A 19591-nucleotide genomic window follows, 5' to 3' on the forward strand; every position below is an offset into this window, starting at 1 on the left:
TACTTTATGCCCGTTCCCTCTACATATATCCCTTTTATCATAATAGCTGCGCAGTTCTCAAGATTAACAGGTATCATCTTCCCTTATAGGGAGGTAAACAGTTTGCCCTAATTGAGTAGCAAGTTTTTGTTTTTGTTTTTTCCCCTCTGTTTACCTTTTTATGATTCTCTGGAGACCTGCATTTGAAGATCAAATTGTCTATTGAGTTCTGGTGTTTTGGTCAGGAAGCTCTGGAAATCCCTTATTTCGTTGAATGACTTTCTCCTTGCCTGAAATGTTATGCTGAACTTTGCTGGGTAGTTGATCCTTGGTTGAAGTCCCAACTCCTTTGCCTTACGGAATATTGGGTTCCAATTCTTTCGATCTTTTAATGTAGAAGCTGCAAGGTCCTGTGTGATCCTGACTGTGTGTCCTTGATATTTGAATTGTTTCTTTCTGGCTGCTTGTAGTATTTTCTCCTTCACTTGATAGCTCTGGAATTTGGCAACTATATTTCTTGGGGTTTTGAGTTTGGGATCCCTTTCGGGAGGGGAACGGTGGATTCTTTCGATGACTATTTTGCCCTCTGAGTCTAGTACTTCTGGGCAGTTTTCCTTGATGATTTCCTGGAAGATATTGTCCAGACTCTTCTTCATCATGGGTTTCTGGCAGGCCAATAATTCTTAGATTTTCTCTCCTGGATCTATTTTCCAGGTCAGTTGTTTTTCCAATTAAATATTTTACATTTTCTTCTATCTTTTCATTCTTTAGATTTTGTTTGACTGATTCTTGTTGCCTCATTGAGTCATTAGTTTCTACTTGCCCAATTCTAATCTTCATCGTAGTGTTTTCTTCAGTTAGCTTTTCCATCTCCTTTTCCATCTGACCAATTTTTCCCTTTAAGGAGCTATTTTCTCCATTTAATTTTTGTACTTCTTTTTCCATTCGACCAATTTTCCCAGTTAGGTTTTGGGTTTCCTTTTCCATCTGATCAATTTTCCCAATTAGGTTTTGGGTTTCCTTTTCCATTTGATTAGCTCTTCCTTTTAGGGAATTATTCTCTCCAGTTAATTTTTGAACTTACTTTTCCATTTCTTCAATTTTCTTTTTCAGGGTGATGTTCTCATCAGTGAATTCTTTTTTTATAGTTTTAAAATCCTTGGCCAGTTTTTCTTTTATATCCTTCTTCAGACGTTCCAGGTAATCTAGTTGTGCTTGCGAGAAATTCATAGTCCCATCTGAGGTTTCAGGTGGAAGTACAGTCTCAGCTCTAACCTCTTTGGTGTTTGTGTTTTGGTCCTTATCCCCATAGAAAGATTCTACGGTTTTTTCACTTTTCGTCTGCTTTTTCCGATTCATGATGTTGGCTGAGTGTTGTAGCTTTAGGTTCTTTCAGTCAGAAGGTACAGATCTTTTAGCACAGTCCTATTCTTACTGCACTTTCAAACATCCTTTAATAAATGTTTCAATCAGAATCTCTGTCCTTTTAACAGTGTCCTTGGGAACTTCAGAAGAAGTATACTTCCTTTTTCCTTTCAAGAAACATCACCCTTAGCCCTTCTTTTACTTCATCTATAGGTTGCCAGGAAAAGACTCTTATCTTGACTCAACAGAGCTAAAACTTCCAACATTCTCCCCTTTCCTAGCTCTTTTGCTCTTCCCTCTTCTATTTATCTAGGGGTAGGGGCAAGACACAGAAATAATAGGAATGGGGTGGAAGAATGGTTAATGTGAGAATTGGTTTAATAAGCTTATATATTTAGTGATCTTTGCAGTAAACTGGTATCCTGGCTGCAACATGGGGGCTGGAGAGGAGCCCTGTGAGCCCAAGTGAATCTGGCTAAGTCCTGGGAAAACTCAACCTCTGAAAGAGTTGGAACCAGTCTTTCCTCATTCTTCTAGCCCTTTATAACTCCCACTTCAGAGCGGAACTCTGGAGGAAATGTCTAAACAAAGTTTAGAAATGGTTGCTTTCTAGATTCTCCCTTAAATAGGATGAACAGAGTTTTTTCTGGAAAGTTACTCAATATATAAAGTAGTAGATACCAAATATAGGACAGCTATTTTTTTCTTCCACCATGATATAATATAATATAATATAAAGTGCACAGAGTGCATGTTGACAAAATACTCAGAACATAAAAGAGTGATCCTACCATTCTTATTATACTTTCCCAGAAGCTTATGGTCTTGATGAAGAGATATTTCACTTTCTCCACTGCCTTGGTCTGTTTGAGTAACTCACAACTTCAAATTTCTTGTTGAGGTTTAAGCTTTTTTAGTCCTTTCATATGTAGTATCCTCCTGGAAGTTGTCATCTTTTTCTTCAAAAAGTTTTTGCGGGGGGCAGAGCCAAGATGGCGGATTAGAAAGACCCACATACACATAGCTCCGAACCCACAACCCATAGAACGGCTAGAGGGGACCAACTCATGGTGAATTCTGCACTGAGAGGCCACGGAATATTGGAGCGAGGGAGATTTCTGTTCCGGAGAGACCTGCAAACCTCTCGCAAAAGGTCCGTCACGCTGCAGATGCGGAGCCCAGCCCAGACCTGCGGCAGCCGCGGCTCTGAGAGGTACAGATCCGAGCAGGCTTCAGGGACGGGATCTCCAGTGGCGGCACAAGCCCCTCCACCCACAGGTGACGGGGGTCGGTGAGAGAGTCTCTTTGGTGGGTCGAGAGGGGAGTGGGGTGCCCCCATGGCTCGGGCCCCCCCGGGAGATAGCAGCTGAGAGGCGGCTGCAGATAGGGGCTCCCCAAGCGGGCAGGAGCCTGGATCCATTGTGGAAGGTCTGTACATAAACCCCCTGAGGGAACTGAGCCTGAGAGGCGGCCCTGCCCTGACCTGACCACCTGAACTTAATTCTCACACTGAATAGCAGCCCTGCCCCCACCAAAAACCCTAAGGCATGAAGCAGCATTTGAATCTCAGTCCCCAAACGCTGGCTGGGAGGACCAGGAGGCGAGGTGGGTGTGAGGAGAATATTCAGAGGTCAAGTCACTGGCTGGGGAGAATGCCCAGAAAAGGGAAAAGAAATAAAACTATTGAAGGCTACTTTCTTGGAGAACAGACATTTCCTCCCTTCCTTTCTGATGAGGAAGAACAATGCTTACCATCAGGCAAAGACACAGAAATCAAGGCTTCTGTGTCCCAGCCCACCCAATGGGCTCAGGCCATGGAAGAGCTCAAAAAGAATTTTGAAAATCAAGTTAGAGAGGTGGAGGAAAAACTGGGAAGAGAAATGAGAGGGATGAAAGAGAAGCATGAAAAGCAGATCAGCTCCCTGCTAAAGGAGAACCAAAAAAATGTTGAAGAAATTAACACCTTGACAACTAGCCTAACTCAATTGGCAAAAGAGGTTCAAAAAGCCAATGAGGAGAAGAATGCTTTCAAAAGCAGAATCAGCCAAATGGAAAAGGAGATTCAAAAGCTCACTGAAGAAAATAGTTCTTTCAAAACTAGAATGGCACAGATGGACGCTAAGGACTTTGTGAGAAAGACAGATATCACAGAACATAGCGAGAAGATTGGAAAAATGGAAGATAATGTGAAATACCTTATTGGAAAAACAACTGACCTGGAAAATAGATCCAGGAGAGACAATTTAAAAATTATGGGACTACCTGAAAGCCATGATCAAAAGAAGAGCCTAGATATCATCTTTCATGAAATTATCAAGGAAAACTGCCCTGAGATTCTAGAACCAGAGGGCAAAATAAATATTCAAGGAATCCACAGAACACCGCATGAAAGAGATCCAAAAAGAGAAACTCCTAGGAACATTGTGGCCAAATTCCAGAATTCCCAGGTGAAAGAGAAAATATTGCAAGCAGCTAGAAAGAAACAATTCAAATATTGTGGAAATACAATCAGGATAACGCAAGATCTAGCACCCTCTACATTAAGGGATCGAAGGGAATGGAATAGGATATTCCAGAAGTCAAAGGAACTAGGACTAAAACCAAGAATCACCTACCCAGCAAAATTGAGTATAATACTTCAGGAGAAAAAATGGTCTTTCAATGAAATAGAGGATTTTCAAATTTTCTTGATGAAAAGACCAGAGCTGAAAAGAAAATTTGACTTTCAAACACAAGAATGAAGAGAACCATGAAAAGGTGAACAGCAAAGAGAAGTCATAAGGGACTTACTAAAGTTGAACTGTTTACATTCCTACATGGAAAGACAATATTTGTAACTCTTGAAACATTTCAGTATCTGGGTACTGGGTGGGAGTACACACACACACATGCACACATGCACACATACATAGAGACAGAGTGCACAGAGTGAATTGAAGAGGATGGGATCATATCTTAAAAAAAATGAAATCAAGCAGTGAGAGAGAAATATTGGGAGGAGAAAGGGAGAAATGGAATGGGGCAAATTATCTCTCATAAAAGAGGCAAGCAAAAGACTTATTAGTGGAGGGATAAAGAGGGGAGGCGAGAGAAAAACATGAGGTCTACTCTCATCACATTTCACTAAAGGAAAGAATAAAATGCACACTCATTTTGATAGGAAAACCTATCTCACAATACAGGAGAGTGGGGGACAAGGGCACAAACAGGGTGGGGGGGAGGATAGAGGGGAGGGCATGGGGAGGAGAATGCAATCTGAGGTCGACACTCATGGGGAGGGAAAGGATCATAAGAGAATAGAAGTAATGGGGGACAGGAAAGGATGGAGGGAAATATAGTTAGTCCTATACAACACAACTAGTATGGAAATCATTTGCAAAACTACACAGATTTGGCCTATACTGAATTGCTTGTCTTCCAAAGGGAAGGGGTGGAGAGGGAGGGAGCTAAAGAAGTTGGAACTCAAAGTGTTAGGATCAACTGTAATGTTCTTACCACTAGGAAATAAGAAATACAGGTTAAGGGGTAAAGAAAGCTATCCGGCCCTACAGGACAAAAGAGAAGACAGAGACAAGGGCAGAGAGGGAGGATAGAAGAGAGAGCAGATTGGTCATAGGGGCAATTAGAATGCTTGGGTTTGGGGGGGGAGGGGATAAAAGGGGAGAAAATTTGTAACCCAAAAAATAAATGTTAAAAGTTAAATAAAAAAAAAAAAGTTGTTGCAAACCACCTTCAGAGAAACAGAGGACAGACAAGTGTAGTATGGTCTTACACAGATGCATATGAATGTATAGTCTATATATAAGTATGATTATAGATATCTAAGTATATGTATGGACATGTATATGCATATGTATGTGTGTGTATTTACATATACACATGTACATATATATCCATGCTTAATCATAGCCTTCTTGTGGGGGGAGTAAGGGGAAAAAAAGAACAAAGTAAAAAGTGCACAGCAGAGAAGGAAGCAGAGATGGATGGCTCTGAACACAATGTGTAGTATTTTTTATATAGACTTTCCTGAAATGGAAATTTATTACTGTATATTTTGAATCCGTATATTTTGAATCCTCATATTCTGCTGTGCACATGGCAATGCTTTTTTCTTCTTTTGTATTTAAGTTTAAAATAAATAAATATTTTAAAAAGTTGTTGCAAAGATCACTTCCTGCTGGGCAACTAGTACCTATACCCAGGAACTCCTGACCTCAATATTTCGGTATCGCTGTTTGGTCATTATTTGGTTGGTTGGTTGTTGTGCTTCATCTTCGAAGAGGACCAAAATGACATCACCATTGCAAAGTGAAATTTCAGTGTGTCCAACTGTGGCTGATCAGACCAATACAAGCTCAGAATGCTCTACCACAGGTTGGGCACAGATAGTCCGTATGAATATTTTGGGTGAATATCCCAAATTTTCACATCCTGCATTTACTTTGTGCTGTTTCCATTCTGCTTTGCTCAAAGAGCACAACACCTTTTCTGATGTGGACACTCCATGTTGAGCGGTCCTGTGCCAGTGTCTTCCATGTTGCACAGTCAACTCCAAAGTTCTTGAGAGAGACCTTGAGAGTGTCCTTGTATCATTTCTTCTTGCCACCATGTGATCACCTGTCCCATGCAAGTTCTCCATAGAAGTCTTTTTGGCAAGCATGCATTTTGCATTTGAACAACGTGGTCAGTCCATCAGAGTTGTGTTCTCTGAAGCATCATTTGAATCCTTGGCAATTCAGCTCGAGCAAGGACTTCAGTGTCTGGTACCTTATCCTGCCAGGTATTCTCAGAATCTTCCTAAGACAGTTCAAATGGAAGCGATTCAGTTTCCTGGCATGGTGCTGGTAGACTGTCCATGTTTCACAAGCATGTAACATGAGGTCAGCACAATGGTTCTGTAGACCTTCAATTTGGTAGCAGTCTAATTTGGTCATTAGTACTCATGGAAGGAAAGACAAATCAGAAGAGACAACTAGGGGCCTCAAATCTATTTCTTGTTGCCGTGTGTTAATAAGTTACTATTGTTGGGGGAGAGGAGGGAGGAGAGAGAGAGAAATACTCTCTACCTAGTATTAGAAATTTAAGGGACAATCCTAACATGCTGGAGGGAGAGCAAGAGTCAATCTTTGGGCATCCCCTCTTGGCTCTGTAGCCAATCTTCTTTGACACAACCTCCTCAGTCCTCTCTTCATGCTGTTTATGGAGATGGGGGAGCCAATGAGGCATTGCTGTGTCATACTAAACTCTAAGTCCTTTGGGACGTGCTACAGGCTCAGTCTGCCAGATCAAGGTTCTCTTGTGTGCCCCTGATACATTAGTAACTAAGATAGACCTAGGAGGAGCCCCAACAAGGAGCAGGAAAACCTAGAGGTGATGGAGTTCCAGTTCTTGTTTGGATTGGTGACTTTTAAAAATTGCATTTACAAGGTTATGTAAAAAAGAATCACTGTTTTCATAAAAGACAGGAGCATCCAAAGAGATGGATTTTAGAGTTTTTGTTAGTTATGCTCAAAGACATACTGGTAATTTTTGCAGGGCTATGGATTCATCACCTCAACAAAATATTGGAAAATTCCACTTAAATGTAGGGTGAGAAAAATGAGGATGAGTGAGTGCTGAGTGTGGGGTAATAGGATGAACCCTGGATTTGGAGCCAGAGGCATTGTGTTCAAATCTCACCTCTGCTACATACTACTTATGGGGCTTTATCCGATTCTCACTTGTCTCACATGTAATATGAGGGTATTAGTATAGATGATCTCTGCATCTCCTTTACAATTCTAAATCCTATGCTCTCCAGTGTCCTGTTTTGACTGAGGGAGAAGTCATTCTTGTGTCATGTCAGAAGAAACAATTTCTATGACATGTGTGCATGGTGACTCCTTAATCTGTACCCAAGAAAGTCATCTTGTGTCATATCAGGTGCAAACAGTGGTTTCTAGACTGTTCACAGTAATGCAATGTTGGTTTAAGTAGATTCTAACTACCTGTGATTTCAGGGCAATTTGCCTAAATGAGTGCTTCAACTAGTCCCAGGGTTTTGCCATTCACTCAGTGGGCTTTCCCTTCCCTGGTCTGGGCGGTAAGAATGGAAGCTCGTGATTTGGCAGGCAATGCTTTCCCTCCTTCCCTCCCCAGGCTTAGTTGTAGGTGCCCATTTAAGATTATTTAATGGCAGTCATTTTCTTATGAAAATTAACCTGATCCAAAAGATCTTTTAGAAAAAGCTAAGGAATATTACAGCCTGAAAGTGTTGTGTATATATGTATATATATGTTATTTCTTCAAAGATATTCATAATGGCAATTTCTTTTTGCAAAAAACTAGTTACCTAAATGTCCAACAGTTAGATAAACAAATTGTGGTGCATTAATTTAATAGAATATTGTAATGTAATTAAGATGGGTGAGTTTGAGGAATATAAGGAAATATGAAAGGGAAAACTATTAAATAATGCAGAGTGAAAAAAGCAGAGCCAGAAGGACAGAATAAGCACTATGATCATTTAAAGAAAAAAAAAAGGATGAGAATGGATAGACAAAGATCCTGTGGTCAATGGAGAAAGTGTAAAATAATATTGTTATGACATTTGATGGGATGAACTTCTTTTAATTGCAAACAGCTGCAAAGTAATATTTATGAAAAACAATTTTTAAAAACAGAAAGTGTTCAGGGAGGGGAGCCTTGTTGTTGGATACAGTCTACACTATGGCAACTGAGCTCCCAAAGACTGTCTCCCCACCCCAATTTCCGTTCATCTTGAATGAATATGCAGATTACGCCTACTCTTCTTCTAACTTGGGTCTACAAAATCAGCACTTTGAGTTTGGGGTTCTTTTAGGGTAGAAATTATTCAGAGCTCTCCACTGTTCTTCCCACTCAGTGCCTTGAGTGTTCTGATATGACACAGGAGCTTTTACGTTATATATTAAATTGCTTTCCCTGTGTCAAATTAGTTTGCTAAATTGCTTTCTGCATGTTGTTCTTCAGTAGCATAGAACCCCTCCTCTTCTGCATGGATGCAGATATTCCCAGTAGCATTTTGCTGTCATGAAATATGACTTACGGAAAGTATGATTGAATATACAGTCAGTAACTCTCTGATTTGAATGTTCCAGGTAGTTATGCAAATGGCATCGAAGGAACAGGCAGGACTGTGGCATTAGGGATGTGTTTAGCAACTAAATTTAGAGAAATGAGGGAAGGGGAATATCCTGGAATTACAAGGATGGTGCTGCCTATTAGTTTTAATAATAGCCAACATTTTTAGAGCGCTTTATGGTATGCCAAGTGTTTTAGACATACTACCTCCTTTGATTCTCATAGCAACCCAGGTAAGTAAGTACTATGGATATTTTTAACTCCCCCCACCTTTATAGATGAGGAAACTGAGACTCCTAGAAGTGTCCATTGTCCAACTGCTAGCAAATGTTAGAAGTCTTGATTTCATTCAGTAGCAATTCTCTGTATATGAAGGTTTTACATTGAGAAATAAGCCCTATTCTAATGATTCCTTGCAACAAGGCAAGAATTATAGACTAAAACAAATTAGATATCTTGTCTATATTTGTAAAAGATATTTTAGACTCCTTTTATTTATTTATTTCCGACCCAAACTTGTGACTTCATCAGTGTCATGGAACTCTGGTTATCCAGGCAAGTAGGCAATCCCTCAGTAATTTAGTATTAAAAACTTGCGATGGACTTTGAGATGTTAAATGATTCACTCTTGGTCCCATAGCCAATATGATGGCTCAGAGAGAGGATTTGAACCCAGGTCTCCCTGGGCAGCCCTCAATCAGCTATGTCATATTTCTTTTCCCTTATAGCTTGGTAAGCTAGGGTAAATGGGTGAACCCTCTTTTTACTTAGCAAACTAATCCCAGGGGCACAAAGTCTTTGCTTCAAATAGCAGACCATAGCCATACCTATGTGTTGTTTTGAGGGAGTTCTTAATGATGATCACTTTAAAAATATAGAGCTGAAAAAAAGATATCCCTAGGGGTGGGTTTGTAGATTTTGGTAGGGAATAATTTGTACCATACATGATAAAAATTTGAATACTTCTCTTCTGATTTCTCTGTCAAAAAGCAGCATGATTCAGGGTTGAACATTTTTAAATGCAGGTTGTAAAGCATTTGATATGAAAGGTGTGCTATTAGCATAAGGTATTATTATTTCATCTAACAGGAGAAAAAAAATTATAGCTCCCAAATTATTTTACAATCTTTGTTTTCTGCTTAAGGGCTAAAACCCTTACTAACATGGAGCTCATGATTCTATGGGAAAGCATAGAGCCTAAACTCTCAAATATTTTTGAACTGCCAAATTCATCAAGGAACGGAGAGTCTTTGGGGTTTTCTTCCTGCCTGTGTTCCTTTATGATGATGAGAGGATCTTAAATGATAGTTATTTTTCAGGAGCGGAATTACACTCTCTCAAGCAGGGACTTCTAATAGTCAGAATGGAGTGATTCTAGCAGTGCCTTAGGAACACAGAACGCATTTACATTGTTTTGAAAAAGGGCCACTAAATATTGTATATAGTTTTCTCCATCAGATTGTTTATTTCTCGGCATTTAAAAAAGATACTTAATTTTTCTCAGCAGCTATTTTTGTCAGTACACTGGGGAAAGAGATTTTTAAGGGCAAAATTTGCATGGGGTGCGCCAAGAGCTGGTATTTTCCTGGAAGGCTGCTCACTACTTGCATAAAAATAAATCTCGCACTGCTCTCCAGAAAATGTCCTTGGCATTTGGTGTACTCTCTAAGCAGCATCCCGCATCTAAGATTTCAGAGAAAGGAAAAAAAGATCGGATTTGGTTTGTTTGTTTCCACGCGTACTTTAATTTCCCTGGAAAACAGAAATAGGGCACTAGAGGGCGCTGTCTGATCTGCTTTTTCACTCGGTAAGGCATCTGTCTATTGCAAATGATCAGTGGGTTCTTTTAACATCAACCACATGGGAATAAGAATAGGGTTCGAGGACCTTACTCTTCCCACCCCCTACCCCGCCCCCACTCCAGGTTCAGAATGGAGTAGGTATTTAAAACATTCTGAATTATTTTTAAAAAGTCCTTTTCTATTACTATGGGCTTTCACGATTGTCATCTTGTAATAATTTTTAAATTTCTTTGACTGAAAGAAAATTTATTAGATTCCAAGCTTTCCCGAAATGTCAAATGATTCTTAAAATAGCTAGGAAATTAAGTAATGTAAAACAATTAGTGCTCTTGAGTTTTCCTACTAGCATTTTCCAACACTTTGTCTGCAGCCCTCCCCATCACTGAGTTACGAACCAAGTAAAGATAGAATTCCCTCTTGGAAGAAAGATGTGGCCTGGAGGGACTGAGCTCTTCCTTTGGTAGGACAGAGATCAAGGGCTGACAAGGCTTCCCGTTAGATTCCTCTTTTAATGTCGGTGACATACAAGTCACTTCTTTTCTTGCTTACAGCTCATGTTCTGACACTGGTGTCTTTTTCAAAAGCATTTCCACAAGATGACTGGAAAAGATAGCTTATTATTCCCATATTGTAGAAGAGGGAATAAAGATGTAGATATAGCGAGTGATTTATGGTCTGAATAATGAGTCTGTAGAAGAACTCGGAATGGCTCCACAGGTCTCCTGACTTCTATTCATCTTGAGAGTGGGAAAAACTATGGAGCTATCCTTATTTCAGGTTGGAGTAATTAACTCAAATTATCTAAAGATCTGACCCATCTGAGTTAAATACAAGATGAAGGAACATTTCAAGCTACTGAGGATAATAAACTGAGGTAAAAAGACTGGGGTTAGGGATAGGGGTAGGGTGGCGTGAATCCTAGCAGTCCAACAATCGTTTTAAATAAGAAAACCAGTAAGATCACAGCATCATAGATCTCGAATTAGAAGGGACCCTACAGACCATCTAATTCAAACCCCCTTTTTTGTCCATGAAGAAACTGAGGCCCAGAGAAGTTAAATGACTTGCTTTAGGTAACTTAAGTATTATAGGTAAGATACTGCCCTGCTCCAGCCTTGAATCTGGACTTGTATTTCCTGAATGAGGAACTCCTTCTCCCAAAGCAGATCTCCAAACCTTGTGTAAGTGACTCTCTAAGAAAGTCTCCTGGCTTTCCCTCCTGGGGCACTAAGAGAGTAAGTGATCTGCCTGCTGTCTCAAAGCAATCATGTCCTAGAGAGGATACTTGGGATCTACTTCCTTCCTTTTATCTAGTTTGCCAAGCTGCCTGCCAGGTCAGTGTTAGAAAATTAACAGTCATTGAAGGAAGTCACCTTTGCAGTTTGTTCATTGACATGCTAGTTTCATAACTCTTTAGATTCTGAAACCTACATTAACAGAAATGATACATTAGCTTTTACCATCCCTTTAGTGTGAGATACTGGCAGAAGTTCACACCCACACACACATATATACATCCACAGTCCCCCCCACAAAAACAGGTCATGGAATCATAGATCTAGAGTTGGAAGGGACTTCAGGGGTCATCATTTTACAGATTAGGAAGCAGTATTACTCAATGCATGATCCCCTCCAAAGTCAAGGATTTTGTCTATGCAGTTTAAAAGCTGGTCTCTCCCCTTTCTGACCACATGGCAATTTGAAGGAGAAAGCACATTACACCAGCAAGGCAGACACACGCACACACACACACGCACACACACACACACACACACACATACACACACACACACAACAAGGGCAAATTGCTTGGTTCACCTTACTGTTCAATGAAATCCTTACAGGACCGAAGCTGGTTCCACACAGTATATCTGAAGCCTCCCTTGGCTCCAGAGGGAGAAGGGAGTTCATTCATACTGAGGCTTTGCAAACCAAGGTAAGACTTGGTCACTCAACTCACTCAGTGCTTTCCCTACTTTCTTAATTATTACCACTGAGAAAAGAGGGAGGGAAAAGGGGAGGAAAGGGACAAAAATAGTTCAGGAGAGATAGGTAAGGAAGGTCTGAAAGTGCTAAGGAACTTAAGCAGAAATTTTCAAAATGGACGATTTAGTGGAAATTTAAGTAGCTTATCTGATATCACAGAAATAGTGAGCAGCAGAGACAGAATCTGAACTCAGGTTCTTTGTCTTTAAATCGACTGTCATTCTTTCTATTCTACCTAGTTCAACAGGAGCTGTTTCCTTCAAGATCAGGAAGGAGTGTGTGCCTAATATATTCTTCATCTAATGTAAGATTATTTCTTCAACTCCCAGCATATACCTATGAGATTTTCAATGTCCAAGTGAAAGTAGGAGTCATTTCCTCCTCATTTTCTGGCTCAGTGCCTTTGTAGTGGCATTGGCAAAGCCCTCTGCCTAAACAAGATGATTTAAAAAAAAACATTGAATGAGTTAGAACCCAAGGAGAGATATAACTACTTGCTGCAGTCCCACAGCATAGATTTTCAGCTCAACATGTTCTTTGAGCTGTGAGACTGGTGATTTTCACATATGGGAGAAGCCCTGTTGGTCACACCTACCCCCAACTTAGCAGTGCTTAGCTTCTCAGCACTCCTAGCTACAGATAAAAGCACCAAGAAGCTGAAAGGCAGATGATATTATTTCAAAGCTTTCCTTGGGGCTAGTTTGACTTGCCTTTAACCTTGAAAGGAGAGGCACTGCATGCATGTGTTGAACAGCGTCCGCATGTAGCTGCCAGCTACAGAAAATGTGTACAAATGCTATTTATCGGGGGAAAAGACTGTTCAATTGTACCTCATAATATAGCCCATCAATGAAGGGCTAATGATGTATGAGGATGTGCAAATAGTAATGTAGCCAATTCAGAACTGCAGCGCCTCAGAGTTGGAAGGTGACCTAGAGGTTGCTGAGTCCAACATCTACAGGACTAAGAATCCCCACTGCATCATTACCTGACAAGTTTTTACTCATCTTTCACTGGAAAAGCTCAGGTGATGGTGGGGAGGGTGGAGGTGCATGGAGGTGCTTCCAGTGCTCTCTGAGGTCCTCCATCCCACTCAGGGATAACTCTGATCATGAGCAAGTTTTTTCCGGATATCAAGACTAAATCCACCTCTTTATAACTTCTATCATTGTTCTGAGTTCTGCCCATTATGGCCAAACAAGGGCTTCAAATGTCACCCAGAGGGAGTCCCTGGAGTTTCTTGATCGGGGGAGTGTTCTCAAAGCTGAGTTATTTCCTGGCCCTCATTAAAAGTATATGAAAATTCTGATCAGCCATCACCCGCATCTTCTGCTTACACTTTCCTTTTCTCGTGCAATGTATTTTACTGACTTATTTGTGTATATACTTATTGTCCCGTCTCCATCCTTATTCGAACAGAAGTTTCTTAAGGGCAGGGAATGTTTCCTCTTTGGATTGCAGAGTGCTGTTGTACATAGCAGGTACTTAGCAAATGTTTATGAAATGTAGAAATGAATGAAATGCTAGAGGAGTCTGGGCTTCTCTCTCCCCATCCTTCCATTTTCCCAGTTTACAATCATCTTCGAGTCATCCTTTTCCCTTTCCCTTACTCCATTTCCAATCAGTTGCCAAATCTGTCAGTTTTAGTCTATGAATGATGACCCTTACATCATTCCTCTTCTCTCCTCTCTACTCATATGTTCTCCACACTTGTTCAGGCCCTTACCACCTCTCGCCCAGACTGTTTAAATTTCCTGGTTGGTTTTGTTGCCTCCAGTCTCTCCCCTTTCCAATCTACATTACACTGTCAAGCTAACACTTCTCAAATCAGTCAGTTGATAAATGTTTATTAATTATCTACTATGTGCCATGCATGATGCTAAGTGCTGGTTTGTTACTCCTCAGCTCAAGAAGCTTCAGTGACTCTCTATTGCCTCCCTATGATAAAATATAAATGCTTCTGTTTGGCATTAGAAGCCCTTTACAGTCTGGCTCCAGACTACCTTTCTAGGCTTATGACATCTTACATCTCTCATCTTCACATTCTCTATGCTGAACGTGACAGTCCATCTCCCATCTTGGGGTCATGTGCAGTCTGTCCCTCAAGCCTGGAATGTTCTCCATCCTTTTCTCTGCCTCCTAGCTACCTTCAAGGCTCAGGTCAAATGTCACCTCCTACAGGAAATCTACCCTGAGGTCCCTGGATGTTAACGCTTTTCCCCACTCCAAATTCTTTAATGTGGTGTGTGTGTGTGTGTGTGTGTGTGTGTGTGTGTGTGTGTGTGTGCGCGCGCGCGCACGTGTGTGGTATCTCCTTCACTGTGCCTGTGCTGTTTTCCTGCTGTAATTCCTTGAAGGCAGAGCCCACCTTGCTTTTTCTTTGGTTTCCACTGCACCTGCCACATAGGAGGTACTTAATGCTGCTGAAGGGAATGAATCAAATCAGTGAGTAAGAAACAGTCTAGCCACCAAGGAGTGAGAATACTTGAACACAAAAGTTTATTGAAGCATAAAACACATTAAATTATTTGGTTGCTTTGTAAAAGAGGACAGAGTGGGTTTGGGGTGGTGGAGGAGGAATGCCCAGGTCAGCAAAAGCTAAGTCCAGTGGTCAAAGCTGCCCTGGCAAGGGGAGGAGAGGAACTTGAGAGGAGGAGAACATGACCATCCCTCGATGGTGCACAGACTGACCACTTCCAAACACCTTACAGATTTCTTAGAGCCATGCAAGCTCTCCAGCTATTTCCTCCTGACTTTGTCTTAATCCTTCACCCCATAAAACTGTGTTCTGGGTGATTGCATGGGTTTCTGCCCTTCTCTAAACAGTGGTACTCTTTTCATTTGCTTCTTTCATTTCCCCCCTCCACACCCCCAACGCTTCTTGTTTTGGGGGAGTCAAAGTTTTTGGAGAAAGTTGAAATTTCAGGCAAGATGGAAGTTCTCCACGTTTAGCTTTTAGTAGCACCAGGGCACGCTCGCTCATCCAAATAGCCCGGAATTTCCCTAGCTTCAGCCAGTCCGTTTTGTTCCATTTTCAGCCTTGAGGGGCTGAATACTTCTGGATGGGTTTTGACTTAGGGACACACACTTTTAATCCTACAAAGAGCTGAAGTAAGTAAATTTACAATACTTTAAATAGAAACCTTGAGTTTATTATGAGGTTGTGCCTGATTTATACACCAAATGCCATAATGATATCTGGGTCAGAATGAGGAGGGCCATCCAAACTTGGAGTTCGATGGAAGAATTAGAGGCTGTGAAGAGAGAGAGAATCGTTACCATAAAACACAGTATCAGGATGCAGAAAACTGTCTGGAAGGGATCCCGGGGCTCAGGAGCAGCTCTCTGCCAAAGGTTGGAAAACTTCACAGCAGGAGCCACACTCCTTAACCAGCTAATCCTAAGCAAGGCAGGGAAGACTCAGAGCCACCCTCATATTGAGGACCAGTTCAAGTGATGCCTGGGGTGGGGGCCTCTCAGGCTTTCTGGAGCTTAACCAGGAAGCAATTTGATAGAGCAAGGTCAGCTCCATCCTATGCTCACTCCTTCGGCACCTGCTCCAGTTTATTTTTGTAGGCATAAGGCTGTTTGGTCATAGGATTTTACCTCTCAGCATCAGGCATGGAAGTTTCCCCAAAGCAGTTCTAACACCTAACTATAAAACCTCATCTCCAAGTGCTGGAGCTCACCATCCTAATGGCACTCTTTTGTATTTAAGTTTTTATATATGTATGTGCGTGTGTATATATATATATATATATATATATATATATATATATATATATATATATATACACACACACGCACACACATATATACATACACACATACATACATGTATATATGTAGATATGTACATATATACATATACACACATATATATACGTATATATTTGCATTTACATCTGTGGGTACCCGTTGCTTCCTACTCCTTGGTCCTGTAGAATAGAAGCTCACTGAAGGCACTGGACATCTCCCCGTTGGCTTTGTATTCTTATTGCCTAGCTCAATACTTGGCACATAGTGGGAACTTCAAAAAAAATTGAACTGAATCACATCCCTCTTACAGCAAAATAAATGGGGACCCAGAGTCAGAAATGGACCAGAAAAAAACTCAACAGTCTCCACATTCCCTCCATCATCTCTGGGATAGTTAAGTTCATAGTTATGTTACTGATTTGGTTGGACTTCAAATAGGAGCTATTTTTAACAAGGGTAAAATCACTTCTTTAACTTTTCATTCCTCTCCCTAAAGTGGTTGCCAGAAAGCTCAGTGCATTGACTTTTTTGGGTCAAAGGTGGCCAGGAGAGGACCCTGTGAGTGAGGGTTTAGCAGGTACCTCTGCAACTCTTGCCGTCTTCCTGCAAGGAACCTGTCACACAACTGCACAGAGGCCCATCCACTCTACTTGTACAAATCTGCTCACAGCCGCCGTTGTCTTCACACCAGTCTAACCCTAAAAGGAAGGCATTAGCAATGTGCAATGAAGCAAACTGCACACAGAGACTTGCAACTCTGAAGTACCACATCACACCTATCAGATTGGCCAACATGACAAAACAGGAAGATGATAAATGTTGGAGAAGATGTGGGAGAGTTGGAACACTAATTCATTGATGGTGGAGCTGTAAGCTGATCCAACCATTCTGGATAGCAATTTGGAACTATGCCTAAAGGTCTACAAAAATTGACCCAGCAATATCGCTTCTAGAGCTGTATCCCATTTGGAACTTAAGCTTAATGATTTAAAAGGAGGAGATGAAAAAGAAATAGCAAGTGCTTTTGTGATTGAAAACAATACAAGAAAAGTAGTTACTTGAGAGGAAGTTAACAACTCTTCTGAAAATGATCCCCCCTTACACACACACACACACACACACACACACACACACACACACGTAAACAGGAAAACATTCATTGACCAGATTCATAACATGCCAGTAGCACACACGCCAAAGTTAACTTGGGCTTTCCAAGTGTGTTGCTTTAATAATTAATGGTATTTGGGGAACATACATACTTTTTCTCCTAATAGGTCCCACTGAAATGATCTGTTCTTTGGGCTCTTTTGTGTAATCTGCAGCAATCCTGGAATTCTGTGGGCAGTTCTGAAAGAGAAAGCACCAAGGGGCCCATCTCATCATTTCAGGCTGATCATTTATTCTTTCCCATATCCCCACCTCCGAAAGAGTCAATGGCTTCAGCCTCAAGCGTGCCTGATGCTTAGATTAATTAGAACCAATGCATTCTTGATCATCGAGCCCACTAGGGGCATGGATGCTCTGTGTTGAACAGAAATGGAGATATTTTCTGCACCAGGGTCAGATTCTAAAGGGCTGCCTGTCCAGTGATGAAGGCTGGGTTTGTCTCATTAGACACTAATGTATGCAGAACTGGAGGGAAGCATGGTTCCTATCAATCCCTTCTTAGAGTTCAGCTGCATGACAAACTTGATGATGAAACATAGAAGGTGAGCTACCAGGTGAAAATTCTGTCAGATCTAACAAGCATGGTGGCGAGGTAACTATCTGGCCTAGGAGAAGAAGAAAACACCTTCATGTCTATTAACCACCCAAGTACCAGATGAGTGTGTGGTGTGCTAACAGATGCCAAAGGGACTTCAGCGTATTAGTTTCAGAGCTTGTTAAAACTCAGAGAGATGTGAGAGACTGTCATCATACTCATCATAGTTAGCATTTATTGACATTGTGATTTAAGGTTTGTGAGGCATTTTATGTATTTTATCTCATTTGATGCTCGCAGTTACCCTGGGAGGTAGGTGCCATTATTTTATAGATGAGGAAATTGAGACTGAGACAAAAAGTGACTTGCCCAGATCACACAGGTCAATATTTGAGGCAAGATTGGAATTCAGATCACTAAGCCCGCACTTTATCCAGTGTGTCACCTGAGCTGCCCAATCGAGATCGTCTAATTCCCTCATTTTACAAATGAGGGAACTGAGTCCCAGAGAGGTTAAATGACTTGGAGAAAGAGAGCTGGACTTGGAATCGCTGGAAACCTGGTTTTATATTTTGCTTCTGACACTAGCTGTATGACCAGGGACAAAGCACTTAATTTCCCTGAGTCTCATTTTCCTTAATTGTAAAATGGGATAATGGGGTACTTATAGCATCTGCTTGACAAGGCTGCTGTGAGGGTAAGTTGTGGCATAAATGGCAGCTGTTATTGCCCAGGGTCTGCCACAGGACATTGCACATAGTAGGCACTTAGGAAATGCTTTTGAATTGAACTGAGGTCTTCAAAGTCTGGTTAAAAGCTGGAGTTTAGGGTAGTTCTTGGCACTTAACTCCTGGCTTAGACCAAGAATGGTACCATGTAATAGTACGTTCCCGTATAGACTGGGTGTTGAGACAGTAAAAACAAACCTTTCCTATTGATGCTGACTCTTCACCTCCCAGAGGTATGGAGAGGATTCTCAGGGCAGCCTTTGCCACGTGCCACAGAGAGCTCGCTAGAACACATCTTGGCCCTCATACCCTACCATGTGAGAAAAGCTCAGCAGGGAGAGAGTAGATGAAGAATTTCATTTCTCTGCTGCTCACTTACAATTTTGCAGGAGTATTTTTCTGAATCGCAGAGTGACACTGCACAGTGAAGGTGAACTTCATCGTAGTCCCCGATGAACTTGAAGACTGTGACGTGGAAGCGACAGGTGAGAGACACGCCATTCTCCTCAATGCCGATGGTGTTATCTTTAATATTCTGACACCTGCTCAGACACAAAAGTGCTATCTTTGCTTCTGGAACATGTTTTCTCTTCTGATACTTTATTCCTTCCATATTCACTTTAAAACTGCCTCCCTTCCAAAAAACTACCAGGAACAACCTTGTTAAAAAAAAGAAAATGCCTTTGTAACTGAAGCAATACCTTTGAGACTATTAGGGTTTGGAAGCCTTCTTCTCTGTTATATATTATTATAGGTATGTTCTGTTAAAACATCAAGAACATATTATTAATTAGTACAATAACTGCAAATAAAGATTTAAAGAGAATAAATTCCCTCTTTCCTCAGTTTCCCATGATTGATTTTTAATCAACAGAAGATGATTCACTACTTAATACGTTTCTTCAGTTAAAATTTTTGGGGGTTTGTACCTGTCATTTCATTGGTATAGGGACCTTCTGGTGAGGAAACGGTGGCAGACAGACCCAGATCTGCAAATCATATGTTTAGAGTAGACCAGCACCCTGAAAAGCTGTGAGGCTTGCCCAAAGTCATACAGTCAATATGTGTCCAAGGTAGAATTTGAACCCATTTCTTCCTTACCCTGAGGAGGGCTCTCTACCCACTCTGGGAGTTTAATTACTCTTTATAATTTCACATTTCCCAAG

The 19591-nt window shown here is 41.1% G+C and overlaps 1 protein-coding gene and 1 long non-coding RNA gene across 2 annotated transcripts in view; one reads left to right on the forward strand and one right to left on the reverse strand.

The window, feature by feature from the left end:
- The window catches only part of LOC140506121 (uncharacterized), a 127996-nt gene that overhangs the window by 100866 nt on the left and 7539 nt on the right, over nucleotides 1–19591 (forward strand). The window contains exon 5 of the long non-coding RNA XR_011967786.1: nucleotides 18815–18910. This is a non-coding gene — a long non-coding RNA (uncharacterized lncRNA). The remainder of the gene's footprint in view (nucleotides 1–18814; nucleotides 18911–19591) is intronic.
- Nucleotides 15301–19591, reverse strand: part of LOC140506119 (tubulin-specific chaperone cofactor E-like protein) — a 150737-nt gene continuing 146446 nt past the window's right edge. The window contains exons 29-32 of the mRNA XM_072612921.1: nucleotides 18805–18967; nucleotides 17255–17342; nucleotides 16574–16690; nucleotides 15301–15487 (exon numbers count right to left, since the gene is read on the reverse strand). Of these exons, the coding sequence (XP_072469022.1) occupies nucleotides 15387–15487; nucleotides 16574–16690; nucleotides 17255–17342; nucleotides 18805–18967 (469 nt within the window). The 3' untranslated portion in view covers nucleotides 15301–15386. The remainder of the gene's footprint in view (nucleotides 15488–16573; nucleotides 16691–17254; nucleotides 17343–18804; nucleotides 18968–19591) is intronic.

This window comes from Notamacropus eugenii, chromosome 5 (assembly GCF_028372415.1).
Source record: "Notamacropus eugenii isolate mMacEug1 chromosome 5, mMacEug1.pri_v2, whole genome shotgun sequence".
NCBI lineage: Eukaryota > Metazoa > Chordata > Mammalia > Diprotodontia > Macropodidae > Notamacropus > Notamacropus eugenii.